This window comes from Xenopus tropicalis, chromosome 9, assembly GCF_000004195.4.
Source record: "Xenopus tropicalis strain Nigerian chromosome 9, UCB_Xtro_10.0, whole genome shotgun sequence".
Lineage (NCBI taxonomy): Eukaryota > Metazoa > Chordata > Amphibia > Anura > Pipidae > Xenopus > Xenopus tropicalis.
In genome coordinates this window covers 5,622,945-5,648,622 of record NC_030685.2, presented here as the reverse complement: position 1 = coordinate 5,648,622, position 25,678 = coordinate 5,622,945, and the positions used below count along the sequence as shown (strand labels likewise).

At 45.5% G+C, this 25,678-nt stretch overlaps 1 protein-coding gene and 1 long non-coding RNA gene across 2 annotated transcripts; both read right to left on the bottom strand.

The window, feature by feature from the left end:
• Positions 1 to 253: 253 nt before the first annotated feature.
• LOC116407700 lies at positions 254 to 1,847 on the bottom strand. The gene is made up of 2 exons (XR_004220506.1): positions 1,730 to 1,847; positions 254 to 761 (listed from the first exon to the last, which is right to left on the bottom strand). It is a non-coding gene; the product is annotated as an uncharacterized LOC116407700 (long non-coding RNA).
• Positions 1,848 to 3,310: 1,463 nt separating this feature from the next.
• On the bottom strand, positions 3,311 to 6,106 carry pycard (PYD and CARD domain containing). Its single transcript, NM_001113079.1, has 3 exons — positions 5,820 to 6,106; positions 4,800 to 4,859; positions 3,311 to 3,840 (listed from the first exon to the last, which is right to left on the bottom strand). Exons 1-3 carry the CDS (start codon positions 6,094 to 6,096, stop codon positions 3,578 to 3,580), a joined length of 600 nt encoding a protein of 199 aa, NP_001106550.1. The 5' UTR covers positions 6,097 to 6,106; the 3' UTR covers positions 3,311 to 3,577.
• Positions 6,107 to 25,678: the final 19,572 nt, after the last annotated feature.

Sequence of the window (25,678 nt, the reverse complement as noted above, 5' to 3'; positions counted from 1 at the left end):
TTTCTGAAGCAAACACAACACTTTTACCAGTGCAGGGCAGCAGTACATTATAGTTTAATTTCTTTGAAATATATCAATTTTTTGGTGTTACTGTTCCTTTAACCTTACAGACAAACAGCGGCCATTGGTGAGGGAGTGGCAGACAGCCAATCTCCATTTTTAAATTCAGTTTATAAGTGAAAAATGTATCCGGATGCCATTAGCCAGCAAGTTTTGTAAGGACCACATCATATTTATGACAAAACAGAAAAAATAATATTAGCATAAAATGCAGTTTTATTTAAGATACAGCTGTTCATATCTAAATAACATGAACAGTGTAATATGGCGCCATTGTCTCCCACATTGGGTGAGTTTGGGCCAAAGGCATCACTATATGGAACGCAGTACCGGAGTGCTGAGATTCAGAATATGGGCCAGAGAAGCTGGCTGAAGGGCTGGCAGACATTGTTTCAACTTTGAATTGGCCACATATCCAAAACCGAGCAGTCTCAGAGGAGCTTTTAATTATTTTCAAGGTCCCCAATGAGTGGCCCATTGTACTCTAGCAAGTACTCGTAGAACTTCTCCTTCTCATATTCCCCCCAGGCCCTGACACAGTCATAGAGTTGCCTCATCTTCTCCTGGCAGGTTCCCTTGCTTCTCACTGTGTCGTACTGTTCCTGGGTCAGGATGTCATTATTCAGCAGCCCATCCAGGATTGGATCAATGTGGGACACCCTGGCAATCAGAGCTACTCGATGCAGATCAACAAAGTGCATCTGTGGTGGAGGAGAAATTATTATGAAATATAAAACTTGCCCCTGTGTTTGCCAACAGAGGCGACCCAGCCAGCCACCTCGCCCCCACCTCTGCTCCCCCCACCCTCGCACACACGTGCACTAACACGCACATGCCGGACTAGGGGTTGGCAACAGAGGTACCTGCCTCCTGCCCCCTCCCTGTTGCGCCCTAGGCAGGTGCCTCTTTTGCCTACCCCTAGTTCCGGCCCTGATTGCCACATTCCCATTGGTGGTTTCTCTTGCATTGATAATGAAGTTTTAGAGTTGGATACACCCCTTAGGAGAAATGCATCCTGGTAGGGTGCCCATAAATGACACTGAGCAGATTTCCACTATAACTGGGCATAGGATTTTAATGTTTTTTTTATTAAAAACTTTACAAGAAAAGATTAATGTAACTCAGACCAACATGCCGGCTAATAATTTCTACTTACAACCAAAATTCAACCCCCCAATCCACTGGCCAAATGTCCCAATAAAGAACCTGCCCATTGTACAAAAGCAGTCTCAGTCCTAGGAAGAGTCTATGCTTTTGCTATGGATTTCTAGAAGAGGATGATGGAAAATCAAAACTATTTACATCCATTGAAATTTGTTGCTCCCGGTGGTCTGAAGGCAAAGGGTACCAGGTGTATTATGGGTAATGGTACTTATCAACTTACACTGCCATATTCGATGCATATTATCATAAATACACTGCTTACAACTGTAATACTGTTCAGCTATTGATATAACTCCCCATTTCTAATATTTGCCTTTGGCTGCTGTATGTTCCCCATTAGGCATGACATTCATTGATTTACTATACATTCTGCCTTTCAGTCCCTTCAATTAAATGAGATACAACTGAAAAGGCAGTATAGGTGGGTGACTTTTCCTGTTCATTTGGCTCTAGGGATAAAACCATTGTGTGTAACATCAGACAGACATTGAGGAGAGTCACTTACTTCCCAAAGCTTTTATTCCTCACAGGCCTGTGGGTCCGGGGCTCCTGCTTGCATACGTGTCACTTACACAGTTATATACTGGCTCGGTACCAGCGCTTTCCCTCTAAACCCGCCCGATCTGTTTTTCTATGGCTCTGTCCCCTCCCACTGATATGTAATTATATGGTGTAGGTAGGTTTGTTCTTTCCAGAAAATTAAAACAGAAAGGTGTTTACAGTACAGGAGTGAGCTGCTGTTTATTAATAATTTGCAGTTAGGTTTGTCTCCTGGCTGATAGTTTACCTGCCCAGCTGCAGGGGCGCTGCTGCCATGAGGAGCTGAGAAACTCACCTTAGGTGGCAGCGGCCAACAGGTTACCTGGGGTGGCAAAAAGCCGCTGCTGGTAACTTAGAGCAGAATTTTGGCTCCTCTAGTACATCATGTAATTGCACTCTCTGCACTAGCGATGCACCCCCTCGGATGCAAAATAGGCAAGTGCAGGGGGCGCAAGGGGGGCTGCATCAACTTGGCCACATCAGGCGTCTACAACCCCTAAGGCGGTGCTGCCTAGCTGCCAAACACCTGCCTGGGTCAGCTGGTATTAAAAATGCAGTTGCTGGTAAATTTGTAATACCCTTAAGAAAAGTTCTTGCCCCCTCCCCCTGATCTGACCCAATTTTATCTTTTTCTCCCGCAATTCTATTTAAACTCATCCTCCATTGTTGTATGTATCACTCAGGGGGTCAGGCTCAGGGAAAGAGAGAGACTCCTGTAGTAATACCAACTGTGAGCTTCACCTAGTGCTGGGGATGGTGGTAGGATACACTGTGGTTAACCCTTCTTCCAACAGTTCAACGAGGGCCCATCTCGAAATAAAAGAGTCCCATCTAACTCCACTAGGAGTTGCCAAATGTTGAGACCAATTTGACCAGGTCTGGGGTATTTCATTTGGGGTAACTGTGATCTTAGGTGCCCCCATGACCAAAAACCTGTTACACTTGTGCTAAAATGTTATTGGCTCTCCCCCTCCTACTGTGCTTCTGGCAGGGACCGTTAGGACACGCCCACCCCTCATTTGAAACACAGACAGGGACCTGAGAGGACAGGGCCATTTTACAGATAATTATTTTTAGGCCAGAGTTAAAGATGGAATTACCAGAAATGTCACTTGTTTATCATTAATTTTTGATTTATTTGGTAATCAGGTTATAGGGCCACTAAACATATGGGCAGTTTTGTCCCCTGCAGGATATCAGGCTTCCCCAAGGGCAAAAAAGAGCCTGAAATACCTTGGCATTTGGTGTAGGGAAACCAGATCACAGAAAAGGGATTCAGGAAAATTCAGGGATAGAAAAGTGCAATCAGTGCAGCCCTGCAACATGTATTTATGAGACTGGTCACCCTAATTGGATGTGCAGTTATTGCTGTGGGTAGATCATATATGAATAACGTAATCCTGCAAAAAAAAAAAATAAATAAAAAAAAGGGCAAGTAAAACTATTGCTCTTTTACAGGGCTGCTACAGACACCCACAGGTACAGCAGCCTAATGAGCCCTGAGCTTGATTTCAGGAGGTGGGACTTATTCACAACAAAATTAATGTAAACCCGAAAAAGTAGTTTTATTTCATTAATGGTACAAAATGTAAAAAATGTTCCTATCTAAGTAAACAATATGACACTGTTGTGCCCGTATGGGGCAAAAGCACCACTTTATGGATTGTGACACTTGGGTTTTCAGATACAGAAGCTAACAGTCCGACTGGCAGCATGAGAGGGTGGCATTCCGAGAAGGGCCGGCAGTCGGAAGACACTGTTTTTAACTTCAACTTGGCTACATGTACAAACTGGAGCATTCTGGGAAGGAATCTTAGTTGTTTTCTAGGTCTCTGACCAGCGGCCCATTTTCCTCCAACAGGTACTGGTAGAACTTGTCCTTCTCAATCTCCCCCCAGGCCTTGATATAGGCATAGAGTTGCCTCATCCTCTCCTGGGGGGTGCCCTTGCTTCTCACTGTGTCGTACTCTTCCTGGGTCAGGGTCCCATCACCCAGCAGCCCATCCAAGACTGGATCAATGTGGGACACTCTCTTAATCAGAGCTACTTGGTGCCGATGCACAAAGTGCTGCCCGTCTGTGGGAGGGAAGGAGAGATTATTATTTAGCCAAATAGGCAGACATTAGTTAATAGGCAGATGAAATGTATATTAAGATAGAAAGATATGAAAGATAAGAAACGAGATAGATATGTTTTTAATATGCAGCCCTATGGGTTGGAGCCGAGCTGGGCTGGGTTTCCATGATTCCCTTTAATACAGTAATGCTGAATGTTGTCAACAAAATCCATGCTGGTGCGTAATATTTGCTAATAAGTAATACAATTCATGTTGTACTTGCATCTTAACTGATTCAATTGTGGTGCTGAACTATAACTCACTGCACTCAAGTCGCAAACGTTTTGTACATTTGTAGAACAATTTATAGGTATTATTAAACATGGAACGCTGGTATGAGGTTTTCAACAGATTTGTATTGTGATTTGGGTACAGAGACTTTCTGTTTGTGAGGCACTTTTAGTGTAGAGCATTTTTTGTGTGTATTCAGTCAGGCAGCCATGAATGAGCACAGAAAAGGGAGCTTTAGTCAATACTGTCCAATTGCATGCTGGGTATTGTAGTTTTATATTGTTCTTAGCTGTAGGCTTATTGTGAGATACAAACTACATTACCCAGCATGCACTGGGACAGGCATGTCAGGTACACCTGGGGAAAAAAAACTTTGACTATTTTCTAAACTACCTCAAATCTGTATCGTGGCGGGTTTGTACTTTGAAAACCCACTTGGGTTTTAAATTGGTAGCCCAACTTGGTGGAAAAAAATGCCAACCTGGCAGCCCTGGCCAGAAGGCTCTCCTCTGAGGAGAACTGAACAGGAAGAGGGGGGCGGGGTTTCATGCTGTACCAGGAAGTAGAGGAAAGGAGCTGGAAATTTCAACGTATAAATCAGAAACCAGGTCAGATTGAATGCAGGGACTAATTTTAAAGATAGGAATAAAAAGAAAAGTATGACAAGTCTGACTTTTCCTCTACTCACCTGTAGGGGTCACTCTCTGACTATCTGCCCCAGGCTTTACCGGAGGGGTTGAAGCAGCAACTAGGAACAGAACAGACAATGAAAGGGTAAATTTTGAGCAGCCAGACCCTTAGGCACCACATACTGTCCATGTATCAGCCCTTATATAGCAATATCAGACTTTGCAAGGCCCCATTATTTATAAAAAGTAGCCAACCTATAGCCCTACTGCTCTGCTACAACTCCCAGTACAACTACAACTCCCAGTACCCCCAGCCGTACATTTAACTGAAGGCCCAGAGTTTGTGCAACACTGATATAAAGTGTTCCTGTCCCCATCTTGCCCTCTACAAACCCCAATTGCCCTATTGCCCCTGTCTTGCCTCAGAGAGTCACTGTCCCGGCTTTGGGCGCCCCATTAACATGAAGCAGCTACAGATTTCTGTGCCTCAAAGCAGAATTCCAAAAACTGGAATGTGAAACCTAAAAAGTTTGCATGTTCATATATAAAATGTGTTTAAAAAATAATAAGCAAACGTTCGAGATCCAAAATCCTAAATTCCTATCCAAATTCACAAATAAGACTTGGAAGATGAATTTGAGAATGAATCGCTACTGATAAAATTCATTATGAATTTGTTTACGGTTGCTACGAGCATTAACCTAGCAACTAGATCATATTTTAGCTATGAAACAGGAATGCACAATTAATAAACACAAGAAAAAAAATGTAAAATGGGCACATTTGGAGAGAATTGTAATTTCCGAAAGTTTTGCTAAATGTTTGTTAGTGGGCCCCACACTCATATCTATATCTTATCTATATCCATATATCTCTATAAATCTATAGATCTATGCCTCTGAAGCTTCCTTATGGGGGGGGGGGGGGGGGGGGGGGGCTTCTTGGCGCTGCAGTAATAAATACTAACATGTACTTGCCCCCCCCTTTCACCCAATCTGATGCAGTTTTCTTGCAGAATCCATTCATTCCCAGACTGGGAGATGTTTGGGTCCCATTACCCAAGTCTGTGACCCACTTACCTTTCTGCCAGGATTTATGAAGCTTTTCATGGGGGTCCATCTCCCCAATAGCAGCCAGCACCCCCAGGGCCACCTCAATCCCATAGGACTCTGTGTAGGAACGGATGATGAGATCGGCAACATCATCCTCGTCTGCCTTCTCCAGTTGGTTCCTAGGGATCCGTCTGTACCCGTCAGGGACCTCCCAGTCATTCAGTTTCCCCTTAAACCTCTTGAACTGCTTCTCCCCTAAATTCTCCAGGGTCTCCAGCAGCAGGTCCCTGGCGGTCTTGGCCATTGTGCCTCACCGGCCGCCCCAGTATATATAACGTGTTACTTCCTAGTAGTTCCATTCACCGCCCATTCTTTCCGCTGAGACTCCTGAGCTATCAGACCAGATGTATTTGCCTCCCCTCCCCCAGCAAAAACACAGACTTTGCCTCTAGAAACTCATTTCCAGTAACAGAAACTGAAAGTGCAGAGAAATTGTTTGTCTTTTGTCCTTGCCCCAACCTGTCTGGGCCCTGGGGCCGCTTATAGGGACGAGAGACCCCCCCCCCCCAACCCCCAACCCCCAGCAGCAGCAGCAGCAGAAATGTCCTTTTGTGAGAAATAACCCAAATGCACAAATGTACATGCATTCTGTAGCAGCCGCTATTCTTAATAAAGGCAACAATTTCAATTTCAGTTCAGTTGAAAATTCTAAATAAAGGGGAACTCCGGCTTCTGAACCAACATTTGTTAAACTGCCCCACGCAACACAGAAACCCCTAATATCCCTATCACTGTAACTTGTTCCTTCAAAAAGTAGGAATAAATAGGAGTTTTATATGCTGAAATTCAGCTGCAAAACCGCTCTCTTTCTGCGTCATTTGAAATCCAGGCAGGGGAGGAGGGACTAAAACACTGATGTTACAAATTGTCACAACTTCTCCACAGCTTACAGACAGCATGCAGGAACTACATAACCCACAATGCATTGCACTGGGATGTTCCTTTCCTTACTGACATCATGTGTGCAGCAGGGGATTGTGGGATTGTGAGGAGGCAGGCTGAGGACAGGCGACTACCGTTACATTTTACTTGAGTCGCAAAGTAGTCAGATCAGCAGGGGAACAGGGGGAGGGGCTTAGGGAATAGGGGGCGGGGCTTAGGGAACTGTTCCAAACCATATTACATTCAAAATCATGAAACGGCTGCATATCATATTTTTTTAACTGATGTATATTGCAGAGCTTAAAATAATGTATACTTTTCAAAAAGATTAAGTTGTGTTTAGGTGGAGTTGCCCTTTACGTGTATATAAACGCACACAGACAATAGAGCAGAGAATATATCCATACCTCCCAACTGTCCCGATTTTCAGGGGACAGTCCCTCTAACAGCTCAGGCCACGGTCTCAAATTCTTTCTGAAAAATCCCTAATTTCTCTTTGATCTCTTGCACTGAATGCTAAAAAAAAAAAATAAGATACAGTGTTTCTCAAACTAAATTAAATATGTAGCTTTTGGCATAAATCCCAGAAATCTACTCTTGCACTTTCATACAATTGTAACTAATAAGCTAAACAGGTCCCTTGGGGGAACCGAGACTCACAGCTTAAAAGGCAAATTCACCTTTTTAGCAAAACTGTAATAACACATTAAACACATTTCTGGAGGTTTTGGCGTTGTTTTAACTTTAAATAACCTGCCAAATGTAGTAAAATGGGAGGGGTATTTATGGGGTGCGATTGCACAAAATGGGTGTGGTCAAAAAATTTAATTGCGCTGCACGTGGCATTTCTTTTTGTCATTCAAATGTTGGGAGGTATAGGTTTAGGTAAGTAACAGAAGCCCATAGTGAATGCTGGGAATTGGAGAAAATGGGGGGCTATTGGGGGCATCTTCAGAGGCACAGACCTTCCCAGATGGGGTTCCCTTGGGTTTGTACAGAAAAAGCTGTATAAAACTAGAAAGGGAAGTTTAAAAACAAACTTTTTTGGTTTGAAAAACAGTCACTGAATGAAATCGGATTGGCTGTTGGTGGCTCCACCCACTTTTCTAACCTTGAATACATAGTCTCCCAGTGACTGTGCAAAGTTTGGGAACCCTGGCAGTGAGAGAAAGGCCACAGTTTAAATATAAACCAATTAAATTCAACTGGTAAAATCGGATTGGCTGTTCATAGCTCCACCCAATTTTAGGCATCTAACAAATCCAATTGTTTTTATTCGGGGTGACCCCATGATTATGATATTCAAGTTTGGGGGGTGCAGCTTCAAAGCTGTAAGAGTGGCAGAAGTTTGAAAATATTCAAAGTCAATGGGAAAATTGGGGGGTTCGGAGCGGCGCCACAAAAAGACGGGGGGGCGGGATCGCATAGAAAAGCACAAGCAACCTGCTCTGCTATAGGGCAAATAACTGGGGAGTTTGGGTGTTGTACCCCTAAAATTGTAGGAGGAGTAGCGTTTAGAAAATGGCACCCACCCCAAGGGGGCAAGGTCCCAGGAGTTGCAGGGAACCATCTGATTGGCTACATGTGTAACACCATTATCCAACCAGGAGCTGCAGTAGTGTAACTAGTGGCCCAATGTTGGGCCTCCTCTTATCACCCCAAAATCCCCCCCACCAGTCTTTTTAGTATTTATAAATCAAGCCAGGAAGCAAATATTGAATATACAGGGATTTATTTCAAAAATACATTTGAACAATACAAAGGTTATACATTGCAAACAGATAGTGTAACAGGACAGTTGGCAAGGGTTAAATACATTTTCACTTACAGTAAGGCTTATACAGATTTGCTATAGACAAACACATACATATTACTTATGTTAAAGGATAACTACACCCCCAGAATGAATACGTAACCAACAGAGTTTAATAGGCCACTTCACATAATATAAAGAATCTCCCCAAACTGGAATATATATATATATCAGTAAATATTGCCCTTTTACATCCTTTCCCTTGAGCCGCCATTTAGTGATGGGCTGTGTGCTCCCTCAGAGATCAGCTGACAGGAAGTGATGCAGCTCTAACTGTAACAGGAAGTAGTGTGGGAGCAAAAGGCAGAACTCTGCCCATTCATTGGCTGATGGGGCCTAGCATGTATGTGTGCCTTGGCTTGTTTGTGTGCACTGTGACTCCTATGATCCCAGGGGGCGGCCCTTAGTACTTAAAATGGCAGTTTCCTATTTAGGATTACCCAATGGCACATACTGCTAAAAAAAAGTACATTTTTATGAAAATGGTTTATTTAGATGAAGCAGGGTTTTACATATGAGCTGTTTATGCAATATATTCTTAGAGACCTACATTGTTTGGGGGGATAGTTTTTCCCTTCAATGGACGGGACCAAAGGATGTTAGATAGTTTCACTTCATTAACCCCTTCAATACACCGGTAGTTACACTAAGTGATTCCAGGGCAACAAACCAAAGCAAATCGAAAGCCAATAGAGAGATTGTAAAGAAATATTGGCCAATCGTGTGTGTAAGGAAAATAAGTGACTCACAGAGCAGAATACAGAACAGGACAAGCCTTAAAGATGGCACTTTAGGCAACTGCCGGGTATCATTTGAGAAAATCAGATGAAGAAAAATATATTTATATATCCAAGAGTCAGTGTGGCATGGACAGAGGTACAATACCAGGCATCTACCCAGCACATTTGTCTTTAACCCCAACCATTCCCCTACCCCCAATTATGAGACCCCCATTTGCAGACTGAAATTCTAGACTATCCCCAGAACAGCAGCAAAGTGATTCCTCATTAAAGCCTTGGGTATTTAATGTAAAGAAAGGGGAGCAAGTGATAAAGATTCAACATACTAAATAGGAGGATTTGAACTGGATTCCCAAGTGACAGTCAGCAGGAGGGCCCAGCCTGGGGCTGGTTATATAGCACATTGGACCCTCGGTTGCACATCCAGTTTGGGAATATATTGGTTTCATTTTTTTGCTTCCCCAGTAGCCATCAGCCTGCTGTCACTATTGTTACATAAGCATCACGGAATGAATAATAAAGCAATCAGAGCTAGGGGCTGCAACAAAATGGCAGCAGCTAGATGGTAGGGGGGCCCCAAAAGCCTCCCCTTAATCCATGTATGTCAGATTCCATCCGCCACACTGAAAACGTAAGGAAAACAGCCAATCTGCCCAAACCCAACCACCATTTTCCCCAGAGCATTTAGTTATCCTTTATTCATTTTAAATAGAAATTCACATGAGGGGTGGGCGTGTCCTAACGGTCCCTGCCAGAAGCACAGTAGGAGGGGGAGAGCCAATCACAGCCCTGCAGTCACACAAGCACAGACAGGCTTCAGTTCCCTATCAGGTCAGCCTAGCTGCTGATTGGTTCCTATCCTACAGTGCCGCCGGCCCCCCTGCACAGCCTGGGAAAAGAGGCAGCAGGAAGTGGCACAGATGGGCGGGGCTAGTGGGGTTTTGGGAGAAATTTTCCATAAATCAGCCTGAAACTTTTTTTTTTAAGCACAATCCTTCTATATCTAGGAGTATAATTCACTGGTACATTCATAGTTTTTATTGGATACGTCTCCTTTAATGTTTTTGTTTTTTTTATTATTAGGTATAATGGATCGCAGCAAATTAAAAGGTATTTCTAATATATGTTGTGGTTTTACCGTGATACACCAGGAACATATAATATACAGCTCATTTAAAGTATGGCAAAGAGGGTTTGTAGATGCTTCAGACAAGGTTCTTATACAAAGACATTAGAAGGAATATAATATTAGAAGGTTACAAGCTATAGTAAGTACAACAGGCACGAGCCCCATTACCTACAGGAAACTACGGCTGATGCTCTAGGGAAGGAAGCGGCTTTACTAGTAACATTAGAATACCCTCAGGAACAATGTGCCAGGATCTGTGGGGAATCTAACCTTGGTGGATTCCCTGGTTTGACCCTCGGCCGGTTTACTCGACCTTGTTGCCTGCCACTGACCTCCGCCTGCCTTTGGACCTTGCCAGCCTTCTGCCAGCCCTGACCTACTTGCCTGTTACTGGACTGTTTATCTTGCCTCATCACAGGCCTGTATATTTACTCTTATTTTTGTTTTGTTCCGTTTTTATTGAATGTCTTCGCTTCACCTCCCTTGGCCTTGATAACTATCCAGCCATTAAAGGGTGTTTCTGGGGGTTACTCTGCACATAGGCTTCAACCTGCTGGTCCCTCACCAGAGGCCAGTCCTGACAATGTTCAGTTTATCTGTTAAGAAAACAGACTTCCATACTTGGCAGAGAACAAGCAAAGGCCCCTTTAGGGTCATCTAGCCGCCCCATTTGTTCATGAGAACAAGATGTGAAACTGCGTCCCACTGTGCCTCAACATCTACAGGTTTCACTACATACAGGTTTCCCTTACCCGATACAATCACGAGAGTTTAGGGCACTTGGGTCAAACTAGAGAAATAGAACAGATAGTAAAGATCCCAATCTTCTGTGCCCAAGTCTGTTCCCATCCCAAAGGCCAGAAGCCCCTCTAACTTGTTCTTCTGCAGGTTCCTACTGGTCTGGTCTCCAACAGATAACATAGGGTCTGTAACATATGGGAGAAATGAATCTCCGAAGTCAAGAGTAACAGCACAGAATAGAGGTCATGGAAGTTTTTTCCTACATGACAGTAGTGATAGTGACCTTTGCACTGGATATAATGGCAACATACAGAAACCGAGGGAAAGGAAACAACCCAATACATAGACAGAGGAATCACCGAGTTGCAGAAGAACACCTCCGACTTATCAATGAATTCTAAATCAAACCTTAAATACATCAACTGATGTTGAAGGTGAATTGTGTATAGGCAGTCAGACTAGCGCAGCCACAATGTGTTGTATAAAAATAGTCATTGAAGGCTTCACCATCTGTATGTTCCAGCAGGGCCGCAATATAGACCAATGGCAGATGCCTATAGGAAGAACCATAGGAATGCAACATTGAGGATAAAACCTTTTGGATATGATCTGTTGTAGGTGAAGAGCCTTTAAAGATAATTAGTATCCCAGCATTACCAGCGGCACGGTTGGCTAAATTATTCTAAAACGAAGGTCAAAAAGCCTATACAAACTTGGCAAGAGATTTCTTAATAAGATCAAGTGGATCAGAAACAAGTCAAAAACAACAAGGAACATTTAATATTTTTGTAATACAGAGTCAGCCTTGAGTTAAACATGAGATTATTCAAAGGTTTCTCCCAGTTTTGTGCAGCGACCCCCCTCTCTATACACATCCTATTAACTAGGCTTCACCAACAGCTTTAAAGGAGACATATTGAATAAATTGGAAAAACCCTAATTTTGTAGGCAATTATGAATAATATCCGGTGCTGGTTTCCCTTTGGGCTAAACATTAACCCTATCTGTAACAATGGCCCCTTTATTGGAGCTCCCTATAGATCCTCTCAGGTCCCTGTCTGGGTTTCACATGAGGGGTGGGCGTGTCCTAACGGTCCCTGCCAGAAGCACAGTAGGAGGGGGAGAGCCAATCACAGCCCTGCACTCACACAAGCACAGACAGGCTTCAGTTCCCTATCAGGTCAGCCTAGCTGCTGATTGGTTCCTATCCTACAGTGCAGGGTACGGAGGGCCGCCGGCTCCCCAGCTCATCCAGAGAATTCAGCCAGCAGGAAGTGGCACAGATGGGCGGGGCTAGTGGGGTTTGGGGGAATTTCTCAATAAATCAGTCAGAAACACAACTTTTTAAGCACAATCCTTCTATATCTAGAGGAGTATAATTCACTGGTACATTCATAATTTTTATAGGATATGTCTCCTTTAACATGGGCAATATGCCTGCTCCCAGCATGGCTAATCCAACCCTACACAGGCCGAGTTTGCTTGGCTACATACTGTAGGGACTTCTGCCACACTCACAAAGGCTCATTTCCTTTCCCTCAGCCAAGGCAGAGTAGATAAGGGTAAAGCAGAACTTTTACTGCATTGGCCATTTTCCAAAACTGCCTGGGAGCCATTGATCGCACTCATATTCCGCTTGCACCACCTAGAGGTCATCAGGAGCGCTACCGTTACAGGAAGTGCCACCGTAACAGGAAGCGCACCCATTCCATCAACATCCAGGTGTGTGCGTCTCCCACCTGTGTATCCCCATTAAAGGGACATGCTTCATGTATGAGAGGTTTCTAAACATTTTGAAACATCTGTCCCCCTAAAATATTTACCCCCACCAGCGGTGGAGGCTAATAGAGCCACATTCCGGTTAGAAAGAAAGAAAACAAACACAAAAAACACACTTGTGTCTCCCATCTAAGTTGCCTGGCACCCCTACACCAGACCTTCAATGACTTTCAGAAGGCGGTGTTCAAAGGGCTTGAGCGGGAGGTGCAGTGTTGGCCCTCTCCCCCACTTTCAGGATATTTGCTCTCCAGGCCATGAACTTGTTCCCGATGTACCTCTTGAGGACGCTGAAGTACTTACACCATCCACTACACGCAGGGCCGCCATCAGGGGGGCACAGGGGGTACTGCTGTGCCGGGCCCGGACGATATCCTCGCTTTAAAGGGGGCCCGGCCGTGACAGGTTTTTTTTTAGCTCGGGCCCCCTTTAAAGAACTCCGGGCCCTGGCTGTCATTGGTGGCCAGTGGGAAATTTGATTGGTTGCGCCCCGTGCGTCCATACGCACGGGGCGCAACCATATGAAAGGTGCAGATCAGCGGAGGGCCGGACACAGATCGCAAGGACGCAGAAGAGGAAGGTGAGCTGGAGGAAGCCGCATGGGAGCTGGAGGGAGTCGCTGGGTGTGGGGCGGGGGACTGGACGAAGTCGCTGTGGGGGAGCTGGAGAGAGTCACTGGGTGTGGGGGGGGAGCTGGAGGAAGTACCTGTTGGGGGGGTCGAGGAAGTTGCTGGGGGGGCTGGAGGAAGCTGATGTTGTGGGGGGGCTGGAGGAAGTTGCTGGGGGGGCTGGAGGAAGCTGATGTTGTGGGGGGGGGCTGGAGGAAGTTACTAGGGGGCTGGAGGAAGCTGATGTTGTGGGGGGGGCTGGAGGAAGTTGCTGGGGGGGCTGGAGGAAGCTGATGTTGTGGGGGGGCTGGAGGAAGTTGCTAGGGGGGCTGGAGGAAGCTGATGTTGTGGGGGGGGCTGGAGGAAGTTGCTGGGGGGGCTGGAGGAAGCCGCTGTTGGGGGGGAGCTGGAGGAAGTAGCTGTTGGGGGGTCGAGGAAGTTGCTGGGGGGGCTGGAGGAAGCTGATGTTGTGGGGGGGGGCTGGAGGAAGCTGATGTTGGGGGGGCTGGAGGAAGTTGCTGGGGGGGCTGGAGGAAGCTGATGTGGTGTGGGGGGGCTGGAGGAAGTTGCTGGGGGGGCTGGAGGAAGCTGATGTGGTGTGGGGGGGGCTGGAGGAAGTTGCTGGGGGGGCTGGAGGAAGCTGATGTTGTGGGGGGGGCTGGAGGAAGTTGCTGGGGGCGCTGGAGGAAGCCGCTGTTGGGGGGGAGCTGGAGGAAGTAGCTGTTGGGGGGGTCGAGGAAGTTGCTGGGGGGGCTGGAGGAAGCTGATGTTGTGGGGGGGGGCTGGAGGAAGTTGCTGGGGGGGCTGGAGGAAGCCGCTGTTGGGGGGGGGGAGCTGGAGGAAGTAGCTGTTGGGGGGGGTCGAGGAAGTTGCTGAGGGGGCTGGAGGGAGCTGATGTTGTGGGGGGGGCTGGAGGAAGTTGCTGGGGGGGCTGGAGGAAGCCGCTGTTGGGGGGGAGCTGGAGGAAGTAGCTGTTTGGGGGGGCTCGAGGAAGTTGCTGGGGGGGCTGGAGGAAGTAGCTGTTGGGGGGAGCTGGAGGAAGTAGCTGTTGGGGGGGGGCTGGAGGAAGTTGCTGGGGGGGCTAGAGGAAGCCGCTGTTGGGGGGGAGCTCGAGGAAGTTGCTGGGGGGGGCTGGAGGCAGTCGCTGGTGGGGAGGGAGCTGAAGGAAGTCGCTGGTGGGGTGGCTGGAGGATGCTGGGGGAGCTGTGCAGATGTTGGGGGGAGCTTGGGCACATATCAAGAGGGGGGAACCGCAGGAAGCCACTGGGGGGAGCTGGAGGATGCTGGTGGGAGCAGGGGGGAGCCAGAGGATGCTGGTGGGAGCAGGTGGGAGCTGGAGGATGCTGGTGGGAGCAGGTGGGAGCTGGAGGATGCTGAGGGGGAGGAACAGGAGGACAAGGGAGGGGGGTTAACTGGAGGATGCTGGGGAGATGCTGGCTACTAATGTTTTAGGGGGCCCTGGCTACCAATGTCTGTGTGTCCTTTTTACTAATGGGAGGGGCCATTGAGGGGCAGGACGTGGGTGGAGGGGGGCCCAGAAAATTTTCTTGTGATGGGCCCCGTGATTTCTGATGGCAGCCCTGACTACACGTTGCTACAGTTCTGCTCTTGGCAGCATTGAGCTGGTAGAACTTGGCTCCAAACAAAGAGGCCCATCATTCTTGATGGGCCCTGCTGCCGCCTCCTCCTCCCAGATTGTTGTGGGGGTGGTAGTTAGGCCCCTCTTTCTCATCCCACTACCAGAGGGCTGCTGCCCCTCCTCCCCTGGCCAGCCCTGACTACACTACCTTGCCCCCTCTGTCTACATAAACTCCCCCCTCACTACACTAGCTTGCCCCTTGCCTCTGTCTACACGAACTCCCCCCCATGCTCCGCCTCCCTCTGTCTGCACTAACTTCCCCCCTCCCATACCATACCACCCTACCTTACCATACCATACCATACCATACTACCCTACCTTACCATACTATACAATACTACCCTACTATACTATACTATCATACCATACCAACTATTACTACCTTGCCTCCTACCTCTGCCCCCAAACTACACTAACTTCAACCCTGCCCTTCCCCCACCCTTTCCTGCCAAACCCTGCCATCTACTGTCCCTACTCCTATCCTAGATACTAGCCCCCTCTTGGGGTTCCCCAACTAATCCCACCCCAGGGGGCTCAGGACTAGTCTGAGTGGCAACCCTCTGGTCCCCCTCCTCTTGGCCCCCCTCATTTAAGTCCCCCCACCCCAACATTTTCCCTAAATTTTCATATAAGAACGCTTACAACATTGATAAATACAACAATGATTGGCAGCACCAGATTTCTTATCCGGACGCCTCGAGGCTGCCCACATTCATCGCCTCCCAACCCCACCCCCCCCGCAAGTTTATATTCACATACAGAGCAGTGGGGAGAGGTCCCAATTGCTCCGTATATACCACATTGGCGAATTGTTTCATGAAAACTCACTGCGGATAAAGTTGGTCGGGTGTGGTTGCACCAAAAATGGGCGCAGGCAAAAAAAAAAAAAGCGTGCTTTGCAGATTTTTTACCGTTTTATGGCGAAGCTAAATGGGACAGATTCGCTCATCACTAGTTATAATGCTTAAATTGTCAGAAATAATATGTGGGCCGCATTAAATGTTCTTTAAAAAGTAGGATTAAGAGCACATTTATTCCACAGAGAATGGATTAATTCTCCGATTGGGAAACGTTTTAAAAATTGTACAAAAAAAAAAAAAAAAGGGTTCAAAGGATTTAAAAGTACAGATAATAGAAAACATCAAAGTGCCCCCAAGGGAGATTTCCTACAGAATTTGATTGAGAGAGAAGCCTTTTGGATTTTTGAATGAGGTTTTCTTGGGTCCATATGTGAAACGCGTCAGGCCCACTATATTCTCCACTGTTAAATAAAGGACTTTTTTTTATACTTTGGTTACAAAGAGAACTAGGAGAAAGGGCTGCACTCATAGGGAGCCATAGAGCATTTGAATTTAATGATAAAAGCTCATGGATGTATTAAAGCCAATTCTCCTGCAGAATTTGAAATATTTGCCGATGTGGAAAACATGACTCCAGAATTTCATGTACGGCCCAAGTGTGTTAGTGTACAGGCAAGCCAAACCCAACACTGAGCTCCAGGAACTAAGTTACGTTTGCCTAAGGAACCAACTTGATCATGGTTAAAGAAAGATCATTTCCGAGTTAGTACAACCGATTTTACGGGTAGTTATACTAGAATAAAGGCCCGTTTGGGAGAATTGGTTTAGCCAATTTCCTGCTATATAGTGCCGACATTTCCGCAGTGCTGTACAGAGATATCATTTACATCAGCCCCTGCCCCAGAGGAGCTTACAATCTAAAGGTGTTTTGGCTGTTAATGTATGATCACTAGATGGCGCTGTTGCACGTTCTGCTGGTAATTGTTCCCCCTAGCATTGCAGTCTATCCTCCCAACTTGTTGGCAGTTCAGCCATGTTATGTTCCAAGTAAAGCTTGTTCCACTAGCAGCTGCTGTGGGCTTTTTATAATAATACAGAGTCCAGAACATAACATCTATCACATTCACACACACACTATAGTCAATTTAATTAGAAGCCAATTAACCTGCCTGTATGTTTTTGGAGTGTGGGAGGAAACCCATGCAGGCATGGGAAGAACATACAAACTCCTTGCAGATAGTGCCCTGGCTGGGATTGAACTCAGGACCCCAGCGCTGCCCATTTTATACTCTGGATGTGGAATTTAAAGTTAGAAAAACCACCGATAATCCCCACTATGATGTATAGGTTGCCTAAGAATTAAACTGTATGTCCACATCACGTGAATATTACTTGGGGGAGTAAATGAATTAACTTCACAAGTCCTTTTTAAAATTAACCAGTTTTATAAAGATGGACAGTTTATTGCAATACTGTTGATATTTTTCATTGGGGAAATCTAAAAATGCCAGAGTCCCAAAGAACATCTTAAATGTAGAACAAGGAATAGAACACTGGTTTGGCAAACTGGACACAACTAGATCTAGGAGGGACTTTAGGTACCAAACAGAATGTTAGGAATTAGTTCTTTACAAAAGGATCTAGAAGATGCAGGTTTAGTAGACAGCAAATGCTGCTTATTAGGAGTACTAATATCAAAGGCTAAAGAAAATGGTGATTAAGTCGCCTTCAGTTTTATGACCCTCAGTTTTACCCCTCCAGGATATCACATTTGCTCCAGGTTGTGTCTGGAGATACAGACATGGAGTCCAGGCACAGGCTGGGGTGGAATAAACCCATTAGCGAATCAGAACAGCTCAAGGTTACTTAGTAGAACAGATAAAGGGTTGGATGTGAGGCAACGAGATGTGTAGCAACGTTTCTTAGATAGTTGCTGGAGAAGAATTATCAGTAGTCAATGAATATCTTAGGGATACCCATTAAACATTCAAGCATGGTTTCCCACCTGTACGGCAATGGCCATGTTAGAAGGGATTATATAGCGTAGACAAACGAGCAACTGGAATAGTGTTGAAGGCTCCAATCAACATTTCCCAATTCTCTATAATATATTAAACTTAATCAGCATTGCATCCATATTTCACAAATCAATGAGTTCCCATGATTAGCATGGGTGAAACCAATCCCGGCCGGCCAAGGTTTGTTCTATAAATTGTAGAATTACAAATTATAAAGACAAAGTGACCAATTGCAAATTCTTACAGTAGCACGGTCATCATCATAGAAAGGGTAGTTGGAAAGACGCCAAACGCTGGAGCCATGACCACAGGAACCAAAGTGCGGCTTTATATCAAACATTGATCCTGTTCTGGATGATTCCCCCGTCTGATAGAACCCTGACCCAGGAACAGTACGACCCAATGAGAAGCAACAGAACCTCCCAGGAGAAGATGAGGCAACTCTATGACTGTGTCAGGGCCTGGGGAGAATAAGAAGGATTTACACTGCTATACATCTGAGATTCTTTAGTTCTACAGGTCTAAAAATATCCACCATCCCAATGGTGACCAGATGCTGAAGGCAAAGCAGCCTGACATCTTTTGATCTTTTAAAACCCAGGAGGGTGTCCACAACTGGACCCAAGGAATTTGGGCTCAGCTAGAATAGGATCTCTTTGCACACACTGATGGTTATGCCAATAACAAACCAGCCAATAAGGATATGGGATTCTGCCTTGGCTGATGATCCCTGTAAGGTTTCCACAGACGCCTGCTGAATATAGGTACAAACATGCCCATTGGGAAATGCAGTGTTATAAAGAGACAATAGAAGTCCAAGTTGGAAGACACAAGGAACTGGTTGTAGAAATAGAAGATAATCTGCTGCACCTTCGTTTATATGTGGGTCACAAAGCCATTTATTTTGGAGTAAGGGATAGTGAAGTGCAGCAATATCTTCCCCTCCCCCACTTATCTGGGGGATTCGGTCAGGTTCTGAGTGTGTGATTTCCTCCTAATGAGAAGGAATGGAATATGTTCCGACATTAAATGCACCCAAAACATTAGATCCCTGGGTTGGACGTGGGGGGGCTTTATCTTTTTGTCCGACATGTGAGCAATGATCTGCCCCATTCATATACCTGCTTAGGCACTAATAAGCAGGCCCATACATCCCTTAGCAACCAATCAGGGGTGCCATTTCCAAATGATCTGGCTAATAAGTGCTGCCTGCTGATTAAGTTTGCTACTTGCCTTGCAACCAAAGACAATTACCCCATTAGTATTTTAAAGATCAAGCACATCAGAATATACCATCGACTCCCTGTAGGGAAAAACTAGATTCAGCCTTTTCTTAAAATCTGGCATTTTAAGACCTTTCGGAAGATCAGTAGCCGAGAAACAAAACAACCCTGAGTCGGACAGCCTGGCCCTTTCTGATTGGCCTCTCTGGTGTGGGGCTGGTCTCTCTCACTCCCGCTCTGGTGTGGGGCCGGTCTCTCTCACTCCCGCTCTGGTGTGGGGCCGGTCTCTCTCACTCCCGCTCTGGTGTGGGGCCGGTCTCTCTCACTCCCGCTCTGGTGTGGGGCCGGTCTCTCTCACTCCCGCTCTGGTGTGGGGCCGGTCTCTCTCACTCCCGCTCTGGTGTGGGGCCGGTCTCTCTCACTCCCGCTCTGGTGTGGGGCCGGTCTCTCTCACTCCCGCTCTGGTGTGGGGCCGGTCTCTCTCACTCCCGCTCTGGTGTGGGGCCGGTCTCTCTCACTCCCGCTCTGGTGTGGGGCCGGTCTCTCTCACTCCCGCTCTGGTGCGGGGCCGGTCTCTCTCACTCCCTTTAGATTTTTTAATTTCTGAGATTGGACTCATGCTGTTTTAGGTGAGTAACCTGCGTCTGTCTTTCTGCCCTTAGGGTTGGAGTGGGCTTTGCATTGAGAGAGAGAATACTGTATGTTTATATATGTGCAGAATTATATACATGTAAATATATACTAAGTTTTGACTTTGTTACATTCTGTTTAGATTTATGGAATTTGCTTATGTTTAAAACAGAATATTTGTTTTGTTTTTGTGTATATTTTCTAAGTTGCTTGTTTTCAATAAAAAATTAGCAGTGAGGATCCTGTTGCGTAAAGAAGAACTTAAACTGGAACTAGTTTCCAACTATTGTCTAGTGTGGCCCCCAAACCTTGAGCTAAAGCTACACATGTACAGGGGGGGCACAGAGTACAAATATGAGGGAGGGAATGCAAGAATTCAAAGGGGAGAGAATGCTGAAAAATAAAATATGACACGATTCTTCTGTCTTATAGCTGGGACCAAAGCCACTCATTGTAATCAATAGGACAGGCCACACTGATCCAGTCCTGGGCAACAACCTTGTCAAGAACATTCAAACCCAAGATTAATAGAAGAAGGTGGTTTCAAGAGATCCTGCATCTACAGGTGCACGCAAGTCTTTTTAGGCCTCAACCCCGTCTCTTATATGGGGATTTAGGAATAATTAGAACAAAGGAGGAAAGATGTAACGAGAACAAGAAGATTTAAGAGCTGAGAAGAAGCTTAATGATAATGTATTGAGAGTACAACCAATAGACACTAAGCAGCTCTGACTACAAGGGGGTCAAACATTGATCCTGTTCTGGATGATAGAATCCTGACCCAGGAACAGTACGACACAGTGAGAAACAACAGAACCTCCCAGGAGAATATGAGGCAACTCTATGACTGTGTCAGGGCCTGGGGGGAATAAGAAGGATTCGCACTGCTGTACATCTGAGATTCTTTAGTTCTACAGGTCTAAAAATATCCAACACCTTGGATTGGGACTACAATGGCGACCAGATGCTGAAGGTAAAGCAGCCCGACATCTTTTGATCTTGTAACACCCAGGAGGGCATCAAGAACAACCCAGGGGCAGTTGTAGCACAGCAATAGCACCTACCTGTATGGCAACATCAGATCTACGGGTAACAGATTTATATGAAATTAAGAAGAGTAATGGAACACTGCCCAGAACTTGGGAGCCCAATGTAAACCGGACCTTCCTGCAACTCAGCAGATCTACAACTAGGAGGTTACAGTAACCGCACTTATTGGGGCCTATAAAGCAGCAGCCACATCTTTTGGCCACAACTGGGCCCTTGTACTTACTGAATTTCTGCTGCCCAAGTTCCTGGTTGACATTTTTCATCTTCGGAATCTCACGATGGCAAGAACAAGCCATTTTCAAGAGATGCTGTATATTGCTGTATCCCCTCAAATAAAAGACAGGGAACATTAACTGTCTAACTTTGTCCACAATGAGCTTCAATCACTTGTAATAGGAGCAAAAGGGACCACAAGACAACTTTTATACAGTTCTACTCATTGGTTTCATGCCCCCTTCACCACCACAACGAGCAATATAATTCATAAACTATTTGGTGCTCGACAATTCTGGTAATAAAACTCCTTATATGAAGGTCTGTACTATGTGGGGTAAAATCCAATAGTAGCCTGGGATAGGGACGGCTGGAAACCTCTGTCCCGCTGCTCAGAAACAGGAATACAGTTCTGTGTGGAATCCCCAACCTTTATTGAATTTGAGCTCCGTTCCTGGGAAGAATATTTAGGATATTTGGAGCAATATTTATATCACATTGTCGGCCCTCCGTTCAACATCACAATAAGATACGGGCGGGTATCAGCGGTGTATCTGCCTCACTATGTGTGTCTGAGGGGTAAGTTCCACTTCTGCACCTCCCATAGGGGGGGATAATGAGTCACACAAACTGCCATAACACTTTCTCCAACATATACATCCCCACAGTTATATTTACTATACCTTGTGTCTCGCCTAACCCCACCCCTAGCGATTGTAAGCCCTTGTGGGCAGGAACCTCATTGCCTAATGTATCAGTTATGTACAACACTGCGGAATATGTTGCCGCTTTATAAATGAATGTAATAATGCATTTCTAGGATCAGTAGCCGCCTTGGCCATGTGGATACACTGGATCATTCACAGGATGGAACAGACTGAGCAAACTGAAGGTCTAGGACAAACAAGAAACCCTATAAACAGGCCCCACAAATCACCTAAAGGCAAACTTCCTCCAGTTTATTGCAGGGCAAATGCCCGTTTAAGAAGGTAAGAATCCCCCACAGTAAGTTGCACAGAATGGTGGGTTGGCCCAACCCTGCCACAAACCCTATAGAGAATGGGGGAATTACCTTCTGTGTCCCCACTTTGAGAAGGTTAGGAGGACCCAGAGGACCATGGCCAATATGCCCCCTGGAGACAATCAGGGGCAACTAGTTTGTTAGTGAAGATACTTTGCACCTCCATATTTGTAGAAGCAACACGTTATACTGCATGCTGGATATGGGGGGGGGTTATATATTATATATATATATATATATATATATATATATATATATATATATATATATATATATATATATATTATAGATGGATTTTCAAAAGTATAGTCAACACCATAATCAATATAAGGGTATTAGATTTATAAATAAACACCACTAAACAATTCAGCTGGGGATACATGTACCAATCAATGCATTTGTTTTATATGATTTGGATGCACAGCCAATAGCCATTGTACAAGAGTATTGGTTATAGTTCAGCCATTGTGCAAGAGTATTGGTTATAGTTCAGCCATTGTGCAAGAGTATTGGTTATAGTTCAGCCATTGTGCAAGAGTATTGGTTATAGTTCAGCCATTGTACAAGAGTATTGGTTATAGTTCAGCCATTGTACAAGAGTATTGGTTATAGTTCAGCCATTGTGCAAGAGTATTGGTTATAGTTCAGCCATTGTACAAGAGTATTGGTTATAGTTCAGCCATTGTGCAAGAGTATTGGTTATAGTTCAGCCATTGTGCAAGAGTATTGGTTATAGTTCAGCCATTGTGCAAGAGTATTGGTTATAGTTCAGCCATTGTACAAGAGTATTGGTTATAGTTCAGACAGGATTAAAGAGCCTCAGCTCCTGTTCACTCTTGGCTGTTAATTCATTTGTTATGGCAAGTGTCTTATTTCCTTTTCTTCCACACAGGCCAGCAGACCAGATATTACGTTGATTAACATTGCCCCCCCATAGAATTCAAAAGTTTGCCTTGACGATACCATGTTAAGACATTTGAAAGCCATAAAATAGCAAGTAGCACATTGAAGCCGAGCACCCCAATAACACATGCAAAGACTATTATATAGGGGCACAACAAGAACAAAATGGGGGTTCTCTACCCAAGTCAGCTTACCAGGTAGCCCATCTTTATGAATTCCACATTGGACTGTATCTAAGGTACCAGCGCAATAGGCACCAAGCCAGAAGGGATCAGGCAGGGCACGTCCTGAGCTCCCATAATGCTTTAGCCATGACCCGTTTCTGGGCTTAGGGAATGCTTAATCTCCCTTCAGTGGATCACCTTCAGGTAAACGTTTAGTATTGTTACAGAACGGCCTATTTTTAGCAACCTTTTCAGTTGGTCTTAATTTTGTATAGTTTTTCCTTCATCTTCTGACTCTTCAGGTTTCCAATGGGGGCCCCACTGACCCCCGGCAGCCAAAAACTATTGCCACTTATGAGTAGAGAAGGACCTAAATAGAAACATTAATATCCCTATCTTCCTTTTAAACCACTGCCTGGTTGCTAGGTTAAATTGGACCCTAGCAACCAGATTGCAGCTGAAATTACAAACTGGAGAGATGCTGAAAAAAAAAAAAAAAAAAAAAAAAAGAATGCCCAATTGCAAATTGTAGTGAACAACCACTTTGAAAGAAAAAAAATATGCATGCACCAGTTTCTATGGAATTAGTTTTGCAGATATGAAGTCATTTTGCATCATATTTACTCCACATTTTATATGGAGATTTAAAAAGTTTCAGACTGATTTATTGAGAAATTCCACAAAAACCCCACTAGCCCACCGCACTGTTGGATAGGAACCAATCAGCAGCTAGGCTGACCTGATAGGGAACTGAAGCCTGTCTGTGCTTGTGTGAGTGCAGGGCTGTGATTGGCTCTCCCCCTCCTACTGTGCTTCTGGCAGGGACCGTTAGGACACGCCCACCCCTCATGTGAAACCCAGACAGGGACCTGAGAGGATCTATAGGGAGCTCCAATAAAGGGGCCATTGTTACAGATAGGGTTAATGTTTAGCCCAAAGGGAAACCAGCACCGGATATTATTCATAATTGCCTACAAAATTAGTGGTTTCCCATTTATTCAATATGTCTCCTTAAGATGTGTCAATGCTGGGACATTAAACATAAACCATGGTTAAGAAAGTTTGTATATTCTATTTCAGTACAGCTTGGCCCCATATTGTAACTCCCCATCAGCCTCGGAAAGCTTTTCTACTGTAAATGCAGGTTGCAGAGAGACTGGATTCCCCATGTACGGCAGCCAATGAGATCCAGCCGAAGGGAAAGGCTGGAAAGTCTAATAATGAATGCCAATAGGACTGACCTGATTCTAGGCATCCATAGTCACTCAGTGGTACAGGCCAGGGGTCAGGGAAAACAATGGCCGGGACCAGCAGAAAATGGAGACCAAGCCAAGGAAACCACAGAATAAGGGCCAGGGGCCCAGAACTGGCTGCAATCCCACCATAGCGCCACGTAAGCCCATCTCTGCCTCTACTCAGCGCTCGGAAACATGAAAAAGCTCAATAATTGGCAAGTCTGAGGAAGGACCAACCAGGAGTTATGCAAACCTGAGTTTGGACCCGGCTATGTGATATGGACTCCAACATGTAGTACAGGTTTTATTGTAGGATCCAGAATCTGATTCTGATCAGTTCAGTGCTGAACCTGAAGTAGAATCTGTATTTTACTGCTAGTGGGGATAAACATGGCAGGTCGGAGGAGGAGGAGGAAAGCAATGAGGAGGAAGGAACATGTTTCATTGGGTTAGAAAATCATTCCACTGCTCTGTCCCTGCCGAGCCAATAAATACGCTGCTTCAGGGCTGCCGAGCCAATAAATACGCTGCTTCAGGGCTGCCGAGCCAATAAATACGCTGCTTCAGGGCTGCCGAGCCAATAAATACACTGCTTCAGGGCTGCCGAGCCAATAAATACACTGCTTCAGGGCTGCCGAGCCAATAAATACGCTGCTCTGTCCCTGCCGAGCCAATAAATACGCTGCTTCAGGGCTGCCGAGCCAATAAATACACTGCTTCAGGGCTGCCGAGCCAATAAATACTCTGCTCTGTCCCTGCCGAGCCAATAAATACGCTGCTCTGTCCCTGCCGAGCCAATAAATACGCTGCTTCAGGGCTGCCGAGCCAATAAATACGCTGCTTCAGGGCTGCCGAGCCAATAAATACACTGCTCTGTCCCTGCCGAGCCAATAAATACGCTGCTTCAGGGCTGTCAAATTGACACTTGTAGGAAAGTACTAGGTTTCTTGGATCCTTTGTACGGTGACTTTGTTCTCTCCTTAACTACTGGTGTAGCTCCCGGTGCCTAGGGTCACATTTGACTCTGCTTTGTCTTTTATTCACCACATTCTGACACTGTTTGAATCCTGTCGGTTCCACCTCAAAAACACAGCGCGCAGTCGACATTTCCTCACTCACGAGACTGCGAAAATTCTGTCATATCCTACTCTGACTACTGCAACTCGCTGCTCTGTGGGCTTCCCCTGTCTAAACTGCCCCCACTCAAATCCATCATGGACAGTGCTGCCACACTCATACAC

Coding starts and splice junctions, on each gene's coding strand:
- pycard (NM_001113079.1), bottom strand. CDS start 6,096: ATGGCCAAGACCGCCAGGGACCTGCTGCTGGAGACCCTGGAGAATTTA. Junction 4,860..5,819: donor TCATAAATCCTGGCAGAAAG/GTAAGTGGGTCA, acceptor TTCTGTTCCTAG/TTGCTGCTTCAACCCCTCCG. Junction 3,841..4,799: donor TCAGAGAGTGACCCCTACAG/GTGAGTAGAGGA, acceptor TCCCTCCCACAG/ACGGGCAGCACTTTGTGCAT.